The following is a 19,698-nucleotide window of genomic DNA, read 5'->3' on the forward strand; positions in this document are numbered from 1 at the left end:
AGTAAAATCTCAAGTGGGTTTAAGAAACTGCTTTGAAAATTCACAGATTTGCTCTCACTTAGCCAGGCCTTCTGTTAGGGAAGCTATGTTAAAGGAAGAGATTTCCACTTTAGCAAAACAGTCTCCATTTCTGTTTGTGCAAACAGAATTAAACACCAATCTGTCAGCTCTTCACCCAGCCCTGGTGCTGGTCTGTTGAACTATGCCAGTCAGCCTGGTGCCTTTACCCTCCTAGCACAGAGCTGCTGTCACCTTGGAGGAACTCCTGATGCTTCACATTGTGGGATTTAAAAATAGTAACCAGGGGAAGGAAGGAAGGAAATGCTCTTAAAGTTACAACATGGTAATTTCTGATTGTCATTTTTCTTTATCATCCCACCATCTATGAACCTTTAGTCCCAGCTGAAACCTTACTAATGTTACAGCCCCTAGCACACTGCAGCAATAGCAGCAAACTGCATGGCTCACAGAAGGAGAGTGTGATGGCCTTGGGGTTTCCAAAAGGGAATTCTTTACTGGTCACTGGTATATCAGACTAAGATTTTTACAGGAGCACAGCAATGGGCAGTTTTCTTTATTCTTATCAGGAAAAGATACAAAAATGTTAAATTGCAAAGCAAATTGTCCAAGAAGGGCTATGTCTGAGCTATGAGCTGAAAAAGCTGTCCCTCCTTCTTCCCACTCAACTTCTGACCCAGTTGCCTCTCAGTTGGTCATGACTTCATCCAACAGACAGGTTTATTTCCTCCTTCTCAGGAAAACGCTCTAAAGATTTTGATTTATTCCAGGAAGGATGTAAATATCATCCTGGACGAAGTTCAGTGGATCTGGCCATTTCTCCCGTGGCATCTGCTTCTGCAATGATAGTTCATTAAGGGAATTAAAGGAGAGGATTAGTCCAGTATAATAAAATCTCCCTCTATCCCAGCTCCAAAGATATGCAAATCTACTTCAGGGGCCTTTGACTGCAAAGGATAACTTCATTTCAGATTAATAAAATGGAAGACCTCTGTGTTTGTAGGTAGGTGTTGCATTTAGTGTCACACACAAAAAAAATCTAAGCAATCCATACGCTCTGACCCTTTCCAGTGCTAGCAGGCATCCCATGTGCACCTGAACCCCTGAATCAAAATGAAACCACTCCTTAAAATCCTTCATGGACCTTGCCCTGACAGCTTGCTTCCATGGCTGTTACACAAAATGCCAAAACAGCTGTAGAGTCAATCTTAGCTACTAATGGGTGCTTTTTTTCAGTCAGTGAAACCTGGTACTGCAGTTTCTCCAAATGCTGTTGTAAATTTTATTAAAATGGAAATGCAGACACAGTAAGTTTATCTCCAGCTATAAAGTATTTTCTTTATCATGTACTGCTGCATTATAAATAGACAACTGACCTATGGGAAGAATTACATCACATTTTCATAAGGAAAATCCTATAAGGTCTCAAAAACAATAAAAATGTTATAAAACTGTATTATGCTGTGCATAATAAATTACAAGCTATTTTTAAATTTGATACTTTCTGGTGGATTAACAAAAATACTGTAGTTTTATTGAGATTAATACTAATTCTAGTAATATGTCTGGGGGAAAATGAAATGAGGAGTCTTACCCACCTGAGGATGATTAAAATGATTTTATTTCCAAAGAGTATGTCTCTCTAGGTTTATTTTTTCCTGTCCTGAAGGTTGATATGTAACATTACTTCTACTTTTGGTGCAAAAGAAATAGGTTGTTATGTGACCTGCTAACACTGATGGTATGCTTTCAATAGTAAGAATAGACATAGAAAAATGAGATCCTGATAATCATCTTGAAAATACAGGGGCAGGAAAGGTCTTAACTTGTCATGCACATTAATTTTAAAAATGTGCATTATGAACACATTTCATTTAGATGTTCTCAAATTGGTTGGATCCAAGTTTTGATTCCTTTGCTCCTGAGATGTAGGCTGTATTACAGAGCAATATTAATCAACTTCTCCTGGAGATATGGAACTTGCTTCCAGTGAAAACTTTGCAACCCCTGGTATTTTACATCAAAGGCCACTGTGTCCATAAAGTCCCTTACTTGGCTTAGAGTGATCTGTGGCAGGATTGCATTGCTCATAAAAAGGGTTTTTAAAAACAGTCAGACTGCCAAATCTTAGTGTTTTGTCACTATAGTGGATGTGTGAATCTTCACCTTTCAGTTTGGGGAAGCTGTTAACAGAGACCTTCATGACTTTTCAAAAATCCAGAAGCAACTCTGAGCAAAATATCAGGGTCACTAGAAGTCATAAAATATCAAAATTACCAAACATCACTTTTGTAATTTTCTAAGGATCACTGTATGGACTTTATTTGGACTGTTAAATGGATTTACTCAGAGTCTTTCTGTTTCTTGCATTATTGGGACTCTTAAAATAACGTGGAGGGTGTTGGGCTTTTTCTCTTCTCCAAGTTAGCCCAGCAGTGGAGGCATTCTTTCTGGAGTTTCTGAGAAAGAGCAGTCCCAAGGGATAGGGGCAGCTCAGGGTGTGTCCTATTCAGTGCCTGGGCTGCTGGATTCAGCACTCAGTATTAACTAGACTGGAGGGTGAACAGCACAGGATCCTCCCTTCTCTGCTGCTGCCACCTGTCAGGGGAAGGATGTGCCTTGTACTGTGGCTCTAGAAGTGGCTGCTTTTGTGTCAGTTGGTTCCTCAGGAGTCCTGGGTGCTTCTGGAAGTTGGAAAATTAACAGTGCTCTTTCACAGGGTTGCCAGTAATGGCAGGAGATGGAATTTGTGCCTCTGACTTTTGGGATACAAAAACAGTGAGAAACCTAAGCATTCAAAATTTAAAATGCCAGTGGGATTACCTCTGCAGCCTTAATTAATTTAAATTATTTATTATTTAGTATTTTAATTATTGGTCTAATGATCCTCTAAACCTAGTTTTAAATGAAATGATTAATAACATGCTTTTGTTCTAGTGGTTCTGGCTTATTTATGTTCATGGGCTGGCCAGATGCAGGTGGAGAGCAGCTATTTAATATTCTGTTTGCTCCACCATGCCCCAGGGTGGCTCTGTGCCACGTGGTACCTCACGACAGTGAAAGCACTTCCTGAAGGCAGGTTGCCTAATTTCCTAATGGACACTCTTATGCCATTCACTGTAATGTGACACCTTGACATTAAAAATTATTACTGTTTTATAGGAAAGAAAGTCACAGGGAAAAGAATTCATGTGTCCTTTTATGCTTCTGTCCAATATCGAGTGCCTAAGATTTTTTTTTTCTCTTCAGAGCACTCAGCATTATGTATCAATTAATATGATCAAATTGTGACTCCTATTACCTTTAATTACAGCTGCAAGTACCCAGTGCATTGGTAAATAAGCCCTTGAGGTTACAAATTCCAAGTCCAGAAAATGAGGAAAAATAATACCAGTGCCTAGCTATTAAATCAGAGACCATTGTAGTGGATTTCTGTTAGAGACAAGTTCAAAATCCACCTCTTCACAGCTGCTGTCAATGATTTAAATCATCAGACTTCTGCAGCTTTTCTTTAAAAGCATTTCTCGTGCACTATATCATTATTTTCTAGTAAATGAAGTGGTGATCCTGTAGGAAACAGCATATTCATGTAATGCTGATTCAAACTCATCTTTTGCAAGTTTCATCTTTTGAACTAGAAAAGGGTGGACAAATGGAAAAAAACCCCAAAACCCCAAACCTCACTCCAACTAAAAAAACTCCAAACAAATCAAAAACCAAACAACAACCTGGAATCCCAAAACTTCCTTTGGGGAAAGGATGGTGTGCTCATGTCATTGAACAGCTCTGAGATCTGTATGCTCAGGCTGAACTCCTGTATTTCTTTAGTCTTGTGTTCAGTGCTGCAACTTGGATTTCAAGGTTGCTGTTTGGTCCAACAAGGCAATATTCACAAGTTCTTAAATTTATTAAACACCTTAAGCTCCCCTTATAAATGCATCTTTTCATCTACCTGTTCACTATTGCACTCCAGTGTAGACAACTGTCAAAGGCAAGACTGTTGTCAGCTGTAAACCGGTAAAGTTGTTAATTAACAAAATTGCATGGCATAGATTTTGTTAATAATTTGCATGAGACTTGTCAGATGTTTGAAAAGATGTAAAGGTGTTTTCCTTGAGTATGTTTGTTAATAGTTTGAGGTGGACTCCTCAAAGTATGGCAACGCTTTGCTACTGGCAACTTTTATAGGTGAAAGTAACTTCAACAACATATTTTTATGGGTGAAAGCAACTTCAACAACAATATATTTTTATGGGTGAAAGCAACCTCAATAACAATATATTTTCTTCACTTTAAATCCAGTGGGGCAAAGTCTGTTGGCACTAGGGCACAGCATGATGGCTGGTGAGAGCCTCTGAAGGCTCCAAGGAGAGTGGGGATTGAACAGAGCAGTAGGGTAGCAGTTTATTGGGATTCAGAGGAGTAAAGCTCATGATTCCACATCTATAAGCAGCTTTTGCTGTTGCTCATGCTGTGGCTAGGTAAGACAGTAAATTTGCCAAGAACAGAATTTCACTGAGAGAATCTTAATGAAAGGAGTAGAGTTGGATTTCATTATAATTCAATTTGTTTCATAGCTCAGGAATCAAGTACAGAATGAGGTTTAAAAACAGAAATAGGTGGTTTTTGTGACTTTCTGACCATCTTCTGTAAAACTCCCCATGTGACACCTCTGCTACTGAGAAAATATTGCTTACTTTTGTGGTTGCACAAATCAAATTCTTTTCTACAGGTCTAAACATTGTGGCCATAACTGAACAAAATATATCCAAGACAGGAGAAAAAAAAAAAACAACCGTGAAAACCTTTTTTATTCCTAAAATTATGGTAATCATGTTCAAGATTGATTTATAGCATGCTAAAATAATGCTAATTTATGTCATTTCCTGAAACAAGACCCCCAACTGCACTCAGGGCTATTTCCATCCTGTTTTGTGATGGTGTGAGTAGGATGCTGCTGAACAAGGTGGCTCAGTCCTGACACTGCTGGGGAGAGACCCTCTCTGTGCTACTTGAGGGGGTGAAAAACTCCACCCTTCCCTGCACCAAAATTAATTCACCCCTGAATTAAATATATTTGTCTTTCTGCTGCACTTTGAAGCTTTTCCTTTCAAGTGCAAAGAAACATTAGATAAAGCCTTGGGAAGGGGGAGGTTTGGTGTGTTAGTTTTTGTGGGGTTTTTTCTTTTTTTTTTTTCTTTTTTTTCTTTTTTTGCCTTTTTTTTTTTTAAGACAAACTGTTTGGATAAGGACAGAGCTTAGCCCACAAAAACAGGCTGGATCTTTGGAGGAAGGAGGCAGGATGTGTCTCTGCTTCCTTGGTTCAGGGGGAGGCATTCTCCTAAGCTGAAATGCTGCTTTTAAATTTTGTTCCAATTTAAGGCCTTCCATGCCACGATTGAAGTTTGGCTGGTTCCTTTTCCTGAGCTCCTTTTATGTGCCCAGCTGTATTCTCCAGGATAAAATCTCATTAGAGGATAAAGTGACATGGCCATATCTCAGTGGGAAACAGTGTCAGTACTTTTGTGATGTTATAGCTCATAAAAATAGTGGGAGTGTAAAGCAATGATAACAGAGCAAAGAATGTAAAAACTTTGTAGTGGAGAAACCAAATCCATCCTTTACTGAAGAATGGACAAGAAATACCTATCAACCATCTGTATTTTGTATTCAGCAGTTACCTGCAAATGACAGAGCATTTTCAAACACATCATTTATCTTTTGAACACCCTTAAGAATATTTACTGGTGGGTTTTCTTCTCCTGGAGGCTGCAGCAATTCATACATTTGATTACTGTACTATTTTTATACAGACAAAACATCTAGTGGCATAAGCAGACACAGCACTCTTCAGAGTTGCCTGGCCTGTTTTAATTAGAGGAAAGCTGTCTGGGAGAGACACTGTTCTTTTCTAAGCATGTGGGATTTTTGCTTTGTTTTGGGTTTTTTTTTCTCCCTGAGTTAAAAAAAGCCATTGTTTCTGTTAAAACACACTTAAAAAAATAAATTACAAATAACAGATGGAATACACTTTTTCATTTATATTAAAAAAAATCCCAATAATCTGTGGTTCAGTGTGAAATGATCACTGGTTAATAACCATCTTTGAAAACAGAAACCTGAAGCTCTCAGATGAGCATGCATTGAAAACAAAATGTCAACAGTCTGAAAAGATTACTGATCTGTAGGGCTTGCATTTTCTGCTTCCAAGAACTTCTACAGACCTTTGTGTTTTAATCTCTGAATATTCACGCGTTCTTAGGTGTGGCCAACACTTGATATTTTTATTTTTTATTTAAAAAAGAATGTTTAGTTGCAATAAAGTTGGGGAGCCTTGATTTGAGAGTTTGTGTGTGTGCATTAGAGTGGGGCTGGGGGGAACACCAGGACATGCAAGGTCTGCAAGTGCTGTGTGGCTGTGCTAAATTGTTACCATGACACCGAGTAACGGGGAGGGGATGAGCTGAATTTCCAATGGCAGGAATGGGGCCGAGCAATCCCTGTCTCCTGCCAGTGACACAGGCAGAAGTATTCTGGGACTAAAACTTTTTTTTTTTTAATGGATCTGGGTTGTCCTGCAGCTGAGTAAAGTTCAGATGGATTGTGCTGAGGAGGAAGCTGGGCAGGGCAGTATATACTGGCTGTTTCAGTAAGGTGTACATGGCAAGCTTGCTTTACCTGTAAGGATATTCTGAAAAGTAACAGCAGAATTTGGGCTGTAACAAGCCCCACCTGCTCTCCTCAGCTTCTGCACTCCAGAATGTAGGAGAGGTTCACCTCTAAAATGAATTAGTCAGGCTTGATTAAGCCTTTTTTTCTTACCTGGAAAATCAGCATCATTAAGAGTTTTAATTAAAATTTCATGTAGCATTTGGATAACCTGATAAGATTTCCTGTTCAAATCTTAACCTGCTGGCTTTTTAATCATTTCATCCTCTCCCTCTGCCATGGCATTGGGCTGCTGGGTACCTTAAACTTCTTACTGATAGTGGTGTGTGACATGAGGTAAGGAGAAGGTTGGCTCAGAAGGTCGGGAAGATGAGATCTCTGGTAACAGCAGAGTGGATCTGTTACTCTGCCACTGACTCAAGTTGCACCTGAAGGGTGAAAAATGCCACCTTGTGTCATCCTTATCTGATAAAACTTTGTAGTGGCAGCAAGTGTAAGAACAGGTTCTTCCTTTTTGGCACATTTTCTCTAAGTGAACCAGAGTCTGATTTCAGTGATCAGTGAGATGACAGCTTTCAGACTTTCTGTAAGCCTGCACTTTCAAAATACAGATGTGGGACTAAAAAATTACCCTACTGTTTAAATCTGTGAGGTTTTGGCTTTGAAGTCCTTACCATAGGTGAAAGTGCAGCTCCATCAGTGCCGTGGTGTCCAGGCACCAAACAAACCAACTGTTCCTGCACAGCCTGCCCAGCAGAACTACCCACACTGGCACCACAGGCTCCTGCTTGGATGCTGGATTGTGCAGCTGTATCAACCTCTGCAAATTAGGGCTCAATCAGCCTTCTCCACAAAGGATTGACTTCTGAAGACAGAATTAGTTTTTAAGAGTTAGAATTGCAAAGGGCTGCTGCCCACACAACCATACTGCCCCAAGGTTACATCACCACAGGAATGTATCAGAAGGGTTTGGACTAGACGGAAAACATGCAAGGTCTTTGTCCCCAGAACTAAAGGTCTTTGTCCTCAGAACTAGAAGTAGTGACTTTGTGTGGCCTGTCACAATGACTCAGACTTGAAAGGCAGATTCACACTGCCTTTGACATCCCTACCAGGCAACTACAGCCAACAGTGTTAATTTTGGATGGGAAGTTGCAAGCATGACTGAAATCTATGTGAGCTATGTTTGGCCTAAAGCTGATTTCAAGAGTATCATAAATTCAGGTAAAGCACTCCATGACACTCATGGAATGAGGTGCTTACAGTGGCTGTTTGCTTTTATCACTTGGTGGATGCCTTTCCTCTTGCAGTTTCTCTGAGGTGAAATTAACCCAGCCTCAGGCTGGACCTTCTGTTGCTCTTTGTGGTGATCTCAGCTCAAGTCACACCTTCAGTTTTGTCCCAAGGAGAAAATAAAGTGAAATCTCCTATCTCTCCTGAAAGAAAGAGAGAAGGATGGCTGCTGTGTTCATGCTAATGATGAAGTATTTTTAAGAAAAATATCTATTTACAAAAAGTCTAAAAGTTAAAGTTCACCACACTTAGTCTGTTGTGATGTTTAGAATCAAAGCATGTCAGAGATGCTTAAAACAAGACAACTACCCATGCCTCTGCCTTTCCCTGAGGAATATAATTCACTGGAAATCCCTCAATGCTTTGGACATGTTGAAATGGTTGACCTTTTCAGATGGTTTCTCTCCAACCTCATTCCTTTCATTCTTTACAGAGCGGGCACAGTGGAGGGTGGTGGGAAGGGAGTGGAATATTTTCCATTTGCCTCAGATGAAAACTTCTTTCACACAGGTGAAAGGAATAGTTTCACTCCGAGGAAAACAAGATTCTCAACTGCTGGAGAGAAAAATAGGCAGTTATTTTTTATTGAGGAAAGAATTAATTATTTGTGTCTCTTATTCAGTAAGAAACAGAGCTTTGTTACAGAACTCCTTATGAATAACTAGTACTTAAAGACACACAAACTGCTATCCAAAATGATCTAACACTGGTTGGTGGTAGCCTCTAATAGAAAATGTTGTAAATCACTCTTTTACCACCTTCTTCCACTGACTGTCATTGAGATATTTCTTCATGTTAGTCAATACAGACAGGAACTTCACTAAGTTCTTTTTCATCAGTCTTCCCAGCAATACTACAGTTTTCAGCTCAAGAGCTTCAGCCTGTGGCTGTAATTGAACAAGGAAGTGGATTTCCAGTGGTGGGAGGTGCTGAGGAGATTGCAGGACCTGTGTAAGAGTACAGCACTTTGCAAAGGCCAAACACACATTGGCATCTTCTCTGGAAATGCCCAGCAAGGCAGCTAAGGAGTGTGAGCAGGAGAAATCCCCCCAGGCCCTTTCTGCTCTGCTTCAGAGGAGGATTTGCCCCTGCATACAAATGAGGACACCTAGATCCTTTGGCTTCAACTACTTACTGTCTGGAGGGATTGCACCTGGCCAGGGGAGGCTTCCAGACAGGGAACAGTATTGCTGTTAAATGTGCAGCCCATCTAACCCTTCTGGCTCCCCCCCATTGAGGGGCTCTGTGGTAAATGATTCCTTAACATGAACGGGAGGGTCCTGCCTGCATGGCAACAGCAGCTGCTGCAGAGAGGATAAAGAACCCACTGCAAGGAATTTATTGAGGGAGCCAGAGAGCTTCGGGTACCAAAGCAGCAGGAGTGAAGCAATGTGGCACAAAAGGAATACAGGGAAGGTGCCAAGCACAGAAAATATAAAGGGTTCCAATGAGAAGTACCGAGAAAGAGACTGCAGGAGAAGTGACAAATGTGAAGTAAAAGCTTTATGATATACAGAGTATGTTATGTAAGAGGAGAATTTGAATTTGATGAGATTATGTAAAGTGAAAGATTTCTTCAACAGCTGAATGTATTCATCTGCACTTTACCCCACTTTCTTATCTTAAGAAAGTCCAAAGAAAGTTGCACAAGCAAAAAACCTCAACAAACCCAAGCTTTCATTCCCTGTGACAGATGCCAGCTCTTCACTCAAAAAGACGTGCCCGACACAACGCAAACACGTCTGGCGGGACATTTGGGCTGCTTGCTAATAATGAATATTTCTCATAGGGCAGCAATTTAGACAAAGGGAAGCCTGCTGTACAGGGAAAAGGGCTGAACATAAAACAACACTGCACTCTAACAAGCAGCCTAAGGATTTTTACAGCCCCAATAACAGAGAGAGTTTGGACCTTTCTGCCCGGCTGTCAGCAGCCGTCCCTGAGCACACCCGGGGATCAGTGACAAATATCCTGCCTGGCAGGCATTGCAGAGCCCCTGCAAGGTAGACACTGCCGCTCGAACGTCCCGGAGCTCAGGAAAACACACTCTGGAGCCATGAATCAAACTCGGTCATGTGACGGAGGGGAGGTGCTGGGCTGGCTCCCAGCCAGTGGCAGGAGCTGATGGGTGGAACGAACGGGGCATAAAAAGACTAATATGACTAACGGATCCTGGATGCGTGGTACCTTCATTTGGATCTACGGGAATGTAGGCTCTAGCAGTTCTGCAGCCCTCCCAGCCTCTTGCCTGACACTGGAACTGCTGCTTACAAAGTAGAATCCTGCTGCTCTTTGGTAGGAAGGATAGAGAAAGAACATGGCCTGCATTTTGAAGGTAAATCTCTATCTGTTGCTTGAATGCATTGTTAGAGAGCCCCTCGCTGCTCAGAGGCGTGGATTTGGTATAGTCCTAATGCATCTTCGTTGTCTTTTTGAGTCCTGGCTGTGTTTGGCAAATGAATATGGAGAGATTCTGCAACGCAGAGCTGTGCTCTGCTTCCCTCTGCCATTCTTTCTCTCTTCCCCTGCATTGTCAGAACTGTGAGCTAGCGGGAAGAGAAGTGCGTACCGAATAATGGGAGGGGGGAGAGGCGCTCTGGCTTGTCTCAGCTTTGTCTGCGCTGGATTTCTTCAGGAGCAATAGCATTTGGGCAGCAGACTTCCAGCATAAAGGACAAAACGGGCAACTTATTTTCCTTTTCTAACCATGCAGCATTTACTGCTCTTAAAGCAACGGCTGCAGATGTCCACAGCTGTCCCAGCTGCTCCTTAAGCACACGCTCCCCTGCTGAATCTGCTCCAGATCCACACGCTGCACACAATTACACTTGGTATTTAACCGCATTTTCTAATTCAGCAACCTCTTTGATTGCGGGTTTCCCCCCTTCATGCCAGCAAATAGAAGCATAAACTTACCGTGTGATCACATGCTTTCTCCACGGTGCTTCCCTCACCGTGGTAAAAGTGTTCGGAGCCCGCATGGCATGGAGATGGAGGGAGCATCGGCGGCGCTGGGATTGAATGGGAGGGGAGGAGGCGGAAGTGCGGCCAGCCGGGAACAAGCGGCGTTTGTTCCCCTGGGCGCTGTCACTTGCAGCGAGTCACTGTCCTGTGCCTGCCTTCCGAGTGCTCAGATCCAGATCCATTTGTTAACCTGGTCTGCTTCAGATCCGCTTGTTTCCTGCTCTGTTTCCGATCCATTTGTTACTTCCTTGCCGCTTTCTGTGCCTACTTTGTGTGTATTCGCACTCTGTTTCTTTCAGCAAGTAAAGCTGATCTGGGAGTACTTTGTTATTTGCAATCTGATCTTCTAGCATGGAGCTGATGATCTCAAACTTTGGGATGGCCTGTCATAGCAGTTGCTTTCGGCGTGTCAGCAAAGTGGATAAGCTGCAAAACTTTAAAACAGCTTCACGATAATGAACATTTAGGTATCTTCATGAATCCAATCCTTAGCACTACTTCTGGGCATTCAGCTTCGAAAAAAACTTGTTATTTTGCTGAACTCTTTTCCCCATTCATTCATTCATTCATTCTCACCTAGTGGGTCTGTGGTACATGGATGTTTTTCGAGTTGTCTGTCTTGTAGGCTGTTGGTAGCTTATGTTAATAAATCTGGCCAAGTCTGCTGCAAGTGCAGAAACTTCCCTGAACTAGCAGGTTCTGCTTGGAGCTAGATGGTAACAAACTCCTTTAGTCAGCAGTAATGCAGCTCAGAGTTGTGATTTGAGATGAGATGTGAGCTCTGTGAATGGAGCCTGGTTTCACAAAGATAAGCATGTGCACTCCTGTTTAAACATTCCCTAAATGACTTTGGTTGGATCTGCCAGTGATCGGGAAAACAGAATTTCTTATTTTTAAAAAAGTTCTGTGGCAAGGTCACATGCAAAATCTTCCTTTTGGCCATAAGAGTTAAGTAAGAATCCTTTTACAAGAAAACTCCAGCGTCTCTTTTGCCCTCCTAATTGTTTCGTCTGCAGTCTGGTGACACAGCCTGCCACAAGCATGACTTGGAGTTTGAATTATAATGCGGTAAAAAGCTTCTGTTTGCCTGGGCCAGGAACTCCATTTGGTGTTTTTTCTGATGATTAAATCAATAGATTAATTGGTATTCCTTGACAGACAGCCTTCTTCCAGCTTAATTCTTAATCTTGTTAATACAGGCAGGTGCAAGGATAAAAAGTGAAACAGATACGAGAAGATTAGCATTGCCATAAGGCAAGCTGGATTTTCTGACATACATCCCACAGGAGTAATTTAAATGTCTAGCTCGAGATACTTACTTGTATATAAGTTTTTAATGTAATGTCTAAAGCTTTTTCCCTAACAAGGAAATTCAAAATAATATGTATATATTTTGACATGACACTAGGCTCATTCCTTCCTGAAAACAATAAAGCTGTTAGCTGCACCCTTCCCTTTCCCTGAGGTTTGCCCTGAGCTTGTGTGGAAACAGGAAAAAAAAACCTCCAGAAATCTGTAGGTATCGATTTGAAATAAGTGTTTGCACAGTGGATGGGAAGCCAGAACAGCTGTGTGTCCTTTCCACTTCAGCCCTGAGTGTGTCTCTGACTCTGCCTTGTGGCTTGCCCTCCTCTCTTCCTAGATTTTTAACCCCCTGACAAAGATGTTGAGACTTGCTGAATGTTGGAGCTCCATGTGGGTGAGAGTTTAATAGAAATGTGATTGGATAGAGGTGTCTGTAAAGTGCAAAGATCAGGGGTGGTGGTTAATAATTAACTGTGGTTACTTGGAGTGGGTATGAGTGTGCTGGAAGAGCATCTTTAGATGTGAGCATCTCCTTACACTCTGACTACTGCGTGAAATAATCTCTGTGTGCACCCTGTGCAAAAATGCTTTGAAGGACATTCTCCCGAAGGGTGCCTGCTGTCTCTCTGGGGTTTGTTGTGCACTCTTCCTAGGTAAGAGTGATGGGGATGTCACTGATATTATGTGGCTCCAGAAACTTTACCTTCTAGTCAGTAGTGGGGCATTCTCAGTAAAACCAGTGAAATTATTATTTTGAGGCATTCTCTCCTCTTTTAAAGAAAAGCAGGGAAAGATGCAAGTTCTAAAGTGCATGATGTGTTTTTATTTTCTCTGTCATGACTTTAAAAAACATGCCAAGTGGCTGAGTGAAGTGTGGGCACTTTTTGGAAGCAAACAGTTGATCTTATGCTGGTTACTATGGTAGCTGCATGTCACCTTGCCAGCTACTAGATTAGCAGTGATTACTAGTTATGTAGTCACTCTTGTCCCTAATGATATTGAAGTCCCTAAGTTGCACTATATCTGCCAGTGACTCTTGAAGATGAGGACAGATTTCACACAATAAATTACTTCCTACTCCACTTCCTGCATAATTGAAAAATAATACTTCAAAGTGTGTGTCATTTTATGATAAACACAGCATGAATGATAACACTCTCTAAAGCCATGATATCCCCCCGTGAAGACTGGACCATGATATTTTAAAGCAAATAGGCCAGGTAACTTAGTTTGCACAGGCTGCACTTTGCAGGAGATTGTCTGACCCTGTTCCCAAACTCCTTTTTGAATGGAAGTTTTGAAGATGATGGGGATGGATTATGTTGTCATCTGAGTACAATTTTCACTGTGCAGGCTTCATGTGGCAGAGTTTAATAAACAAAATCCGAGTGTGATGGGCCTGTACAGTGAGGACTAAGCATGAAATCTAGGAAGGCACTTCCTTCTGGTTTGTGTGCTGTGTATTTGCTGTGCAGTGAACAACAGAGGTTTTATGTGCCTGGGGGCTGAATGTGACCTTCCCTGTTGAGGGATCACAACCCTTCAGCAGAACTCTGTGGTCTAAATATTATTTGCATAATGTGAGGTGATGTTCTTATTACTACAGCTGATTGAGGGTCCTCTCAAAGTAAGCAGGTGGCCAATTAAAATTTATAGACTCTTTAATATTTTAAAAATCTAATTTAAAGATTGAAAGACCTGTTTTGCAAAGCATAACTTACAGGTTTCAAACAAACAAAACCCTTCAGCACAGGCATGTGGCTCTTCTGCAGGATGCTGTCAAAGTTGGCAGTACCTGTGTGTTCATCTACTGTTCTTTTACAAGCTTCCTCTCCATGGTTATCTCCACTGCTTTAATTAAATTCACAGGTTGCATTTTTCCCTTAGTGCACATAGTGAACTGGTTTTGGAAGGAATTTTCTTTGAGAATTTTTTCTGAGTGTTCAATGGCCTATGTCTGATTGGGGTCTTCAGGCACTGCAGTAATACAGATAATATTACTATCTACAGGCATATGCTCCATCTGCACTTTTGAGACTAAAATAGCAAAGCTGATCTCATTACATTGAATTTTTTCACCCTGGCAAGTAGCTGTTCAGAAGGGAGAGGCAGAAGGTCTGAAAAGATATGATCCCAGTGTTTGGATGCTTGTGATCTTGGATATTTAGTTGTTAATTTGATTTTTTTAAACCTCTGTGTACATGACAGCGAGCGTAGCTATTTCCTCCCAAGTTTCTATATCATCAAAAGCGTGTTCTCTCTTTCAGACTGCTCTGTTGTGCAGAGTGGGCTGTGAGTCTCACCATAATTCCATTCTCTACTCGAGATTTGCAGGATGCAAACATTTCCATAGATTTGACCACTGTATCCTGCTTGAATCAGGTCCAGGATAACTCACATTCTGCCTTGACTGTGAAATTGACTGCAGCAATGTTTATGCATGGTCCATCCGTTCCTCTGTGCTGAGAGTTGTGCTTGGATCCTCTCTGATTCCCATGCTGTGCTCTTCCTTCTGATGTGACAAGAGATGGAGAGATCCCCGAGAAAGGAACAAGGGTGACCTCCCCTCCACCTGGAAGGATGCTGCACTGATGGGCCAATTCCCAGAATTTGCTGCAGGTTTTCTGTAATGTGAGCTCTCTCCTCAGCCTGTCTTAACCTGATCAACAGCTCTGTAGGCGGCAGCATTTCTCTTGTAACTGGAATCATTCCTAGGGTGTATCTCTAGGGAGGGAAGGTGTAAATATGCAAAGGTGGCCCTTATGAGGTGTGCATAAATTAGCTGGAAAGTAGTAGGTAGATGCAACAAGGAGTTACAGAGAAGAATCAGGATTTTTTGAGGTAATAAGCATTTTTCTTGCGGATCACTCCATGCTTATTTGTTATGGGTAAATGTTCCCATCCTTTTTCACCCCACCCAACAAAACTGGCAAAACTTCATTTTTAATTCTTTCTAATGCTTCTTCTTCATTGGATATTTCTATTTTAAATAAATTTCTTACAATTACTCTGTTTCTAAACAAAATGCTTCTTTTTTGGTGGTTCTACATTGTTTACCTCTAAATTGCTCCAAAGTAAATGAAGCTGCATTAATGAATGCCAGGGCTAGGATTTGCTGTATCATGGTCCAGTGGTGCTTAATTACCATATGAGATTTAATGGAGTGCAGTTGTAATGTGCTTTTTGTTATGTTCACGTCTTGAAAATTTAAGGAAAATTAAATTCTGAGAAGTATAAAACTGCTTTTCACTCTCCCTTACCTTAAACTAATCATACTTTAAGCACAATATATTAGCCCCCTCCCAGAAAGAGACAACATCTAGTCAGTCTAGTCATACAAGGGGACTTGCTTTGGTTGAATGGTTTTGCTTTTGATGCCCATGTAGCTGAACCAAGAAAACCTCCAGTTTTCAGCACACTCCAGTTGGTTTAAAACTGGAGATTTGTGTCTGACTTGGAGGTGTGAAAACTAAAACCACAAAACCAGCATGAAGTTACGATGTGTCTTATACCTTCAAGTAGTTATTTGATAAAGCAATAATGGAGAAAGGTTTTTGTCTTGCAGTTCATCTTCAAACAGTGAAGCCCGTGTCACCCAGATGTTCTGTTCCCCCCAACCAGGGGCACACTGTCATTGTGTGCTGTTTGAGCAGCCTGGTTTAAGGAAAGGTGTCCCTGCCCAAATTGATTTGGCTAAGTTGCCCAGTGGATTCTGTGATTATCAGGGGTATGGAATCACATATTAAAGGGAATTGTCTCAAAATTCAGCCATTTGTAGACTTGTGTGTAAACTTTGGTGTTTATATCTTGTTCATTTATTTTTCAATTTCCATTTTGAAGTCCTGAATGCCAGATAACTTGGCAAGCCAGAGTATGACATAAACCATCACAGAAAGCAGCAAATTGCTCTACTTTGACATAACATATTGAAATTCCTTGAGATACAGGACAGATGTGCTATTGCCTATTTCTAGTGACACAGCATGCAAAAGAAAAGCACACCTTGTTTTCTTGCCAAACATTCATGATTGATTTAAGGGAGTGTGAAATGCAGCTAAAGGACCCCATATTTTAGGTTTTAATCACAAGTATCACAACATCTGTGTGGTTAATTTAAAAAGGCAGAGCTTTTAGCATTTTGTCTGTTCCTTTGCCATGTTTCATTCCAGCAGTATCTTATGTGCCTTCCAGAAGTCTAATACTGGACATGGTGATCTTTCCAGGATTTGTTTTCTCATCTTTTCCCAGGAAAGCAGTATCTATGCAGCAGATTGACTTTTTTTAAGAGGATTTTTTTCTGTGTCTGTGGCTTAAAGAGGAAAAAAGTTCTCTGTGTGTTTTCTAAGAAAGGTAAAAGGCTTACGCATGAAATGGAAAGTGAATTTCTTTATCTTCCCAGTGGCTAATGGATAAATGTAATTTTTGGACCAATCTGCTCCCCAGAGCAGCTTTTACCATAATATGAAGAGCTATTTTGTGCAAGAAAACTTTAGTGGTTCTAAATTTATTTTGAATTTGTAATTTTACTTTCAGATATTAAACAGATAATTTATTTTGTGGTTGTTATCCATGACAATTTCCCAGTACTTTCTTCTGCCTATCAGCTGCTCTCCATCCATGTTTAGATTCAGAGCACAAAGGGTTGGAAGTGTGCACATACATAACAATGAGAGGTGGAGGTGTGTTTTATCTTGCTAGTGATTAAGACTTCTCTGAGACCTCTGACCAGGAGCTAGGAGGAATTGATCTTTTGTGGAGATCTGTAAACACAGTGGGGAAAGGCAGCTCCATTTATTGGCTATATTCTCAATAAATAAGGCAAAACTCTGCCTTGGGCCTGTCATCTCTTAAAGCTGAGAGAGCAGTTGCTTTGCTGTTGTCAGCACCAAACCCTCAGATGGAATGAATTTGCTGGTGCTTTGGAGGAAAAGCTGCATCTGCTGCACTTGTTTGTGTTGGTTCTTGTAAATAACCTGTGGACTGCTGAGAAGGAATGGCTGCTGCTTTTCCAGTAGCTCCATTGGTCTCTGTGAATGGGAAGTATAAAAGGACAATGTGTGACTGTAATGTGTGTTGTGTTCCTCAATCTGTGGACAGAATAAATTATGGCTGGATGAGGTGAGAATTGCTTTGAGTGATCTCAGGAAATGTTAAATATTGAGCTGTCTGTTCTCTGTACTCCCCCCTGCCCCTTCAGGAACATCCTGTGTTTATGCAAATATTGCCTTTACCTGCTTTTGATAGCAGTGTCCCAAGTTACATCGAGTAAGATATTCTTCTGCTGGTGCATTCATATGCTTTCTGGGGGCTATACAGGTGTTACTTTTTTTCTAACTCAGTCAAATAGCTAAAGTTATGAGCACAAAATCTGTATAAATGGGATTTGTATTTAAAATAATGACAGTTATTTTGGTTTTGATTATTTTAGAAGAAGCACCTGAAACACATGACAATTTTTAGTTTATATATTTGTGAGTGGGTAAAATACCATGCTGGATATTCTTTTTCATATTTACTATTGAGAAGAACAAAGGTGAGGCAGGAAATGAACTGGAAGGGTTTAGGAGATGAGATCTTGTAAGTGATGCTGTTCAGGAGCAATGGTTCATGAGATGTAAAGGCAGTCCTGTTAAGCAGTTCTTGTTTACCTGCATAGCATATGTGACATTTAAAATTAACATGGGAGCACTACACTTGCTAACAATTAAATGAAGCAGTAGCTTCTTACCAAAGATACGTTTTCAGCAATTTGCATTAACAACAGGCAGAGGAATGCTGGCCTAGGCAGGTAGGATGGCAGGTGTGGAGCAGTTGGAAGTAATCAGAAAAAACATGTTTATTTCATGGGAACAGCAATTTGGACAGAAGATATGTGAATGAATTATTTATAGTTCCTGTCTCTTCTAATGATGTGTTCCTTGCAGTGTTTGTTTGGTGTAGGATTGGGTAACTTATGTCTCTTTCTTAAATTATTTTCTTAAAATTATATATAATCTCAATACTAGAAGTTTGCCAAGGCTTTGGCAAAGAGAATGTCCCCCTGAGCATGTAACAACATGAGACTTTGTTCCATGAGGTTTGGTGATTTAATTCTAACCTAAAGGAAAAGCCAGAAGCCAAATACCAATTATTTTTTTCTTTGAGTTTTGCAACCTTATATTAGCCATCAACTTTTAGTTCCCTCCAGATCTATTTTTTGGCCAGATTTGAACATAATTATTTTCTTGGACTAATGGGTTGTCATTACAATGAAGAAATAACAATGTGTATTTATTAATAACCCTTTAATATACACAGTGGTATTATTACTAACCTGTTGAGGCCCTTAGAGTGCTTCTTGGTGTGCTTTCAATAATTATCAGTACATTTTTTTACATTAGATTATAAAATTATGTGCCTGTGGTTTGTGTCTGTACTCAAAGTTACTATGATTTGGCCCTTCTCTGTAAGTGGAAATCACTTTATCTTTTAGATGGATTCAAAAAGAAGGGAAGGCTTTTGTGTTTTGATATGTTGTGTTCTGCTGTGGGGTGCAGTTAGACCAGAATAAAGTTCCTATAAAAATCTGTTTGGTTTGATTTGTCAGGGGACTAAATATTTTAATTCCAGGTTATGTGTGCCCACAATGGGGCTTATGTGGTTATTTAAATTCCTTATAGTTTCACTAAACTTTTCTACTGCAGTCCTCTGAGCCATGTGGATAAGTTATTTACAAGTTACTTCATGTCAGCTGATCTGTTAATAGTTTTCCTGTGTTTACATTGAACTCTGACAAGCTAGCCAGGTTAAAATCAGCTATGAACAGAAGAGAGCTTTCTATTACTGCTTCTTATGTGGAAACAAACCCAACATTTAAAAAATGGAATGGAGAATGAGGCTGACTCATTCTGTGGGATCCTTGGGAGCTGTGGAATGTGTAATGTGGGGAAAAAACTAGTTGAAGACACATCTTTAGTAACTGGGGAACGGAAGTTTTGCCAAAAGAAAAGCTTTTGTAACTTTTTTCCATATGATTACAGAGAGAGTTTCAGACAGCTGTCTGTGTGTGTCTCCTTTCCTCTTCTGTCTTTTTTTCCATTTTCTTCCATGGGGTGTAAAGTATTTTTACAGAAAAATTAGTTTTACCCTACCAAATGTTTTTCTTGAGAGCAGCAGTTGGAAGAGAAAAGAATACTCCAAACTAGAGAGAAGAAATGGCACCTTTTGGGAACACTTCTTGAATAGCATCTTGACAATATTGTGCACATTCTCTCAGCCAGTGTTAAGTTCTCTGTTCCTGATGCAGGGACATGGAGGTCTGTCTCTCCAGTTCCCAACTCTTACTATGAAATGGAATTTATACTGTGTTTTTACTTTGTGTTTGCTGCTGCTTGCCCACTCATATTTCATTAAACCAATTAAAGTATCTTAGTGGTTTTGCCAGGTCACTTAAGGTGAAAACAGAGAACT

At 40.6% G+C, this 19,698-nt stretch overlaps 1 protein-coding gene and 1 long non-coding RNA gene across 2 annotated transcripts in view; one reads left to right on the plus strand and one right to left on the minus strand.

Annotated features, from left to right (window-relative positions):
- Positions 1-557: 557 nt before the first annotated feature.
- Positions 558-11,167, minus strand: LOC132331068 (uncharacterized). Its single transcript, XR_009487485.1, has 2 exons — positions 10,897-11,167; positions 558-855 (listed from the first exon to the last, which is right to left on the minus strand). It is a non-coding gene; the product is annotated as an uncharacterized LOC132331068 (long non-coding RNA).
- Positions 10,088-19,698, plus strand: part of ST6GALNAC3 (ST6 N-acetylgalactosaminide alpha-2,6-sialyltransferase 3) — a 214,314-nt gene continuing 204,703 nt past the window's right edge. The window contains exon 1 of the mRNA XM_059854042.1: positions 10,088-10,315. Within this exon, the coding sequence (XP_059710025.1) occupies positions 10,298-10,315 (18 nt within the window). The 5' untranslated portion in view covers positions 10,088-10,297. The remainder of the gene's footprint in view (positions 10,316-19,698) is intronic.

This window comes from Haemorhous mexicanus, chromosome 9, assembly GCF_027477595.1.
Source record: "Haemorhous mexicanus isolate bHaeMex1 chromosome 9, bHaeMex1.pri, whole genome shotgun sequence".
Classification (NCBI taxonomy): domain Eukaryota; kingdom Metazoa; phylum Chordata; class Aves; order Passeriformes; family Fringillidae; genus Haemorhous; species Haemorhous mexicanus.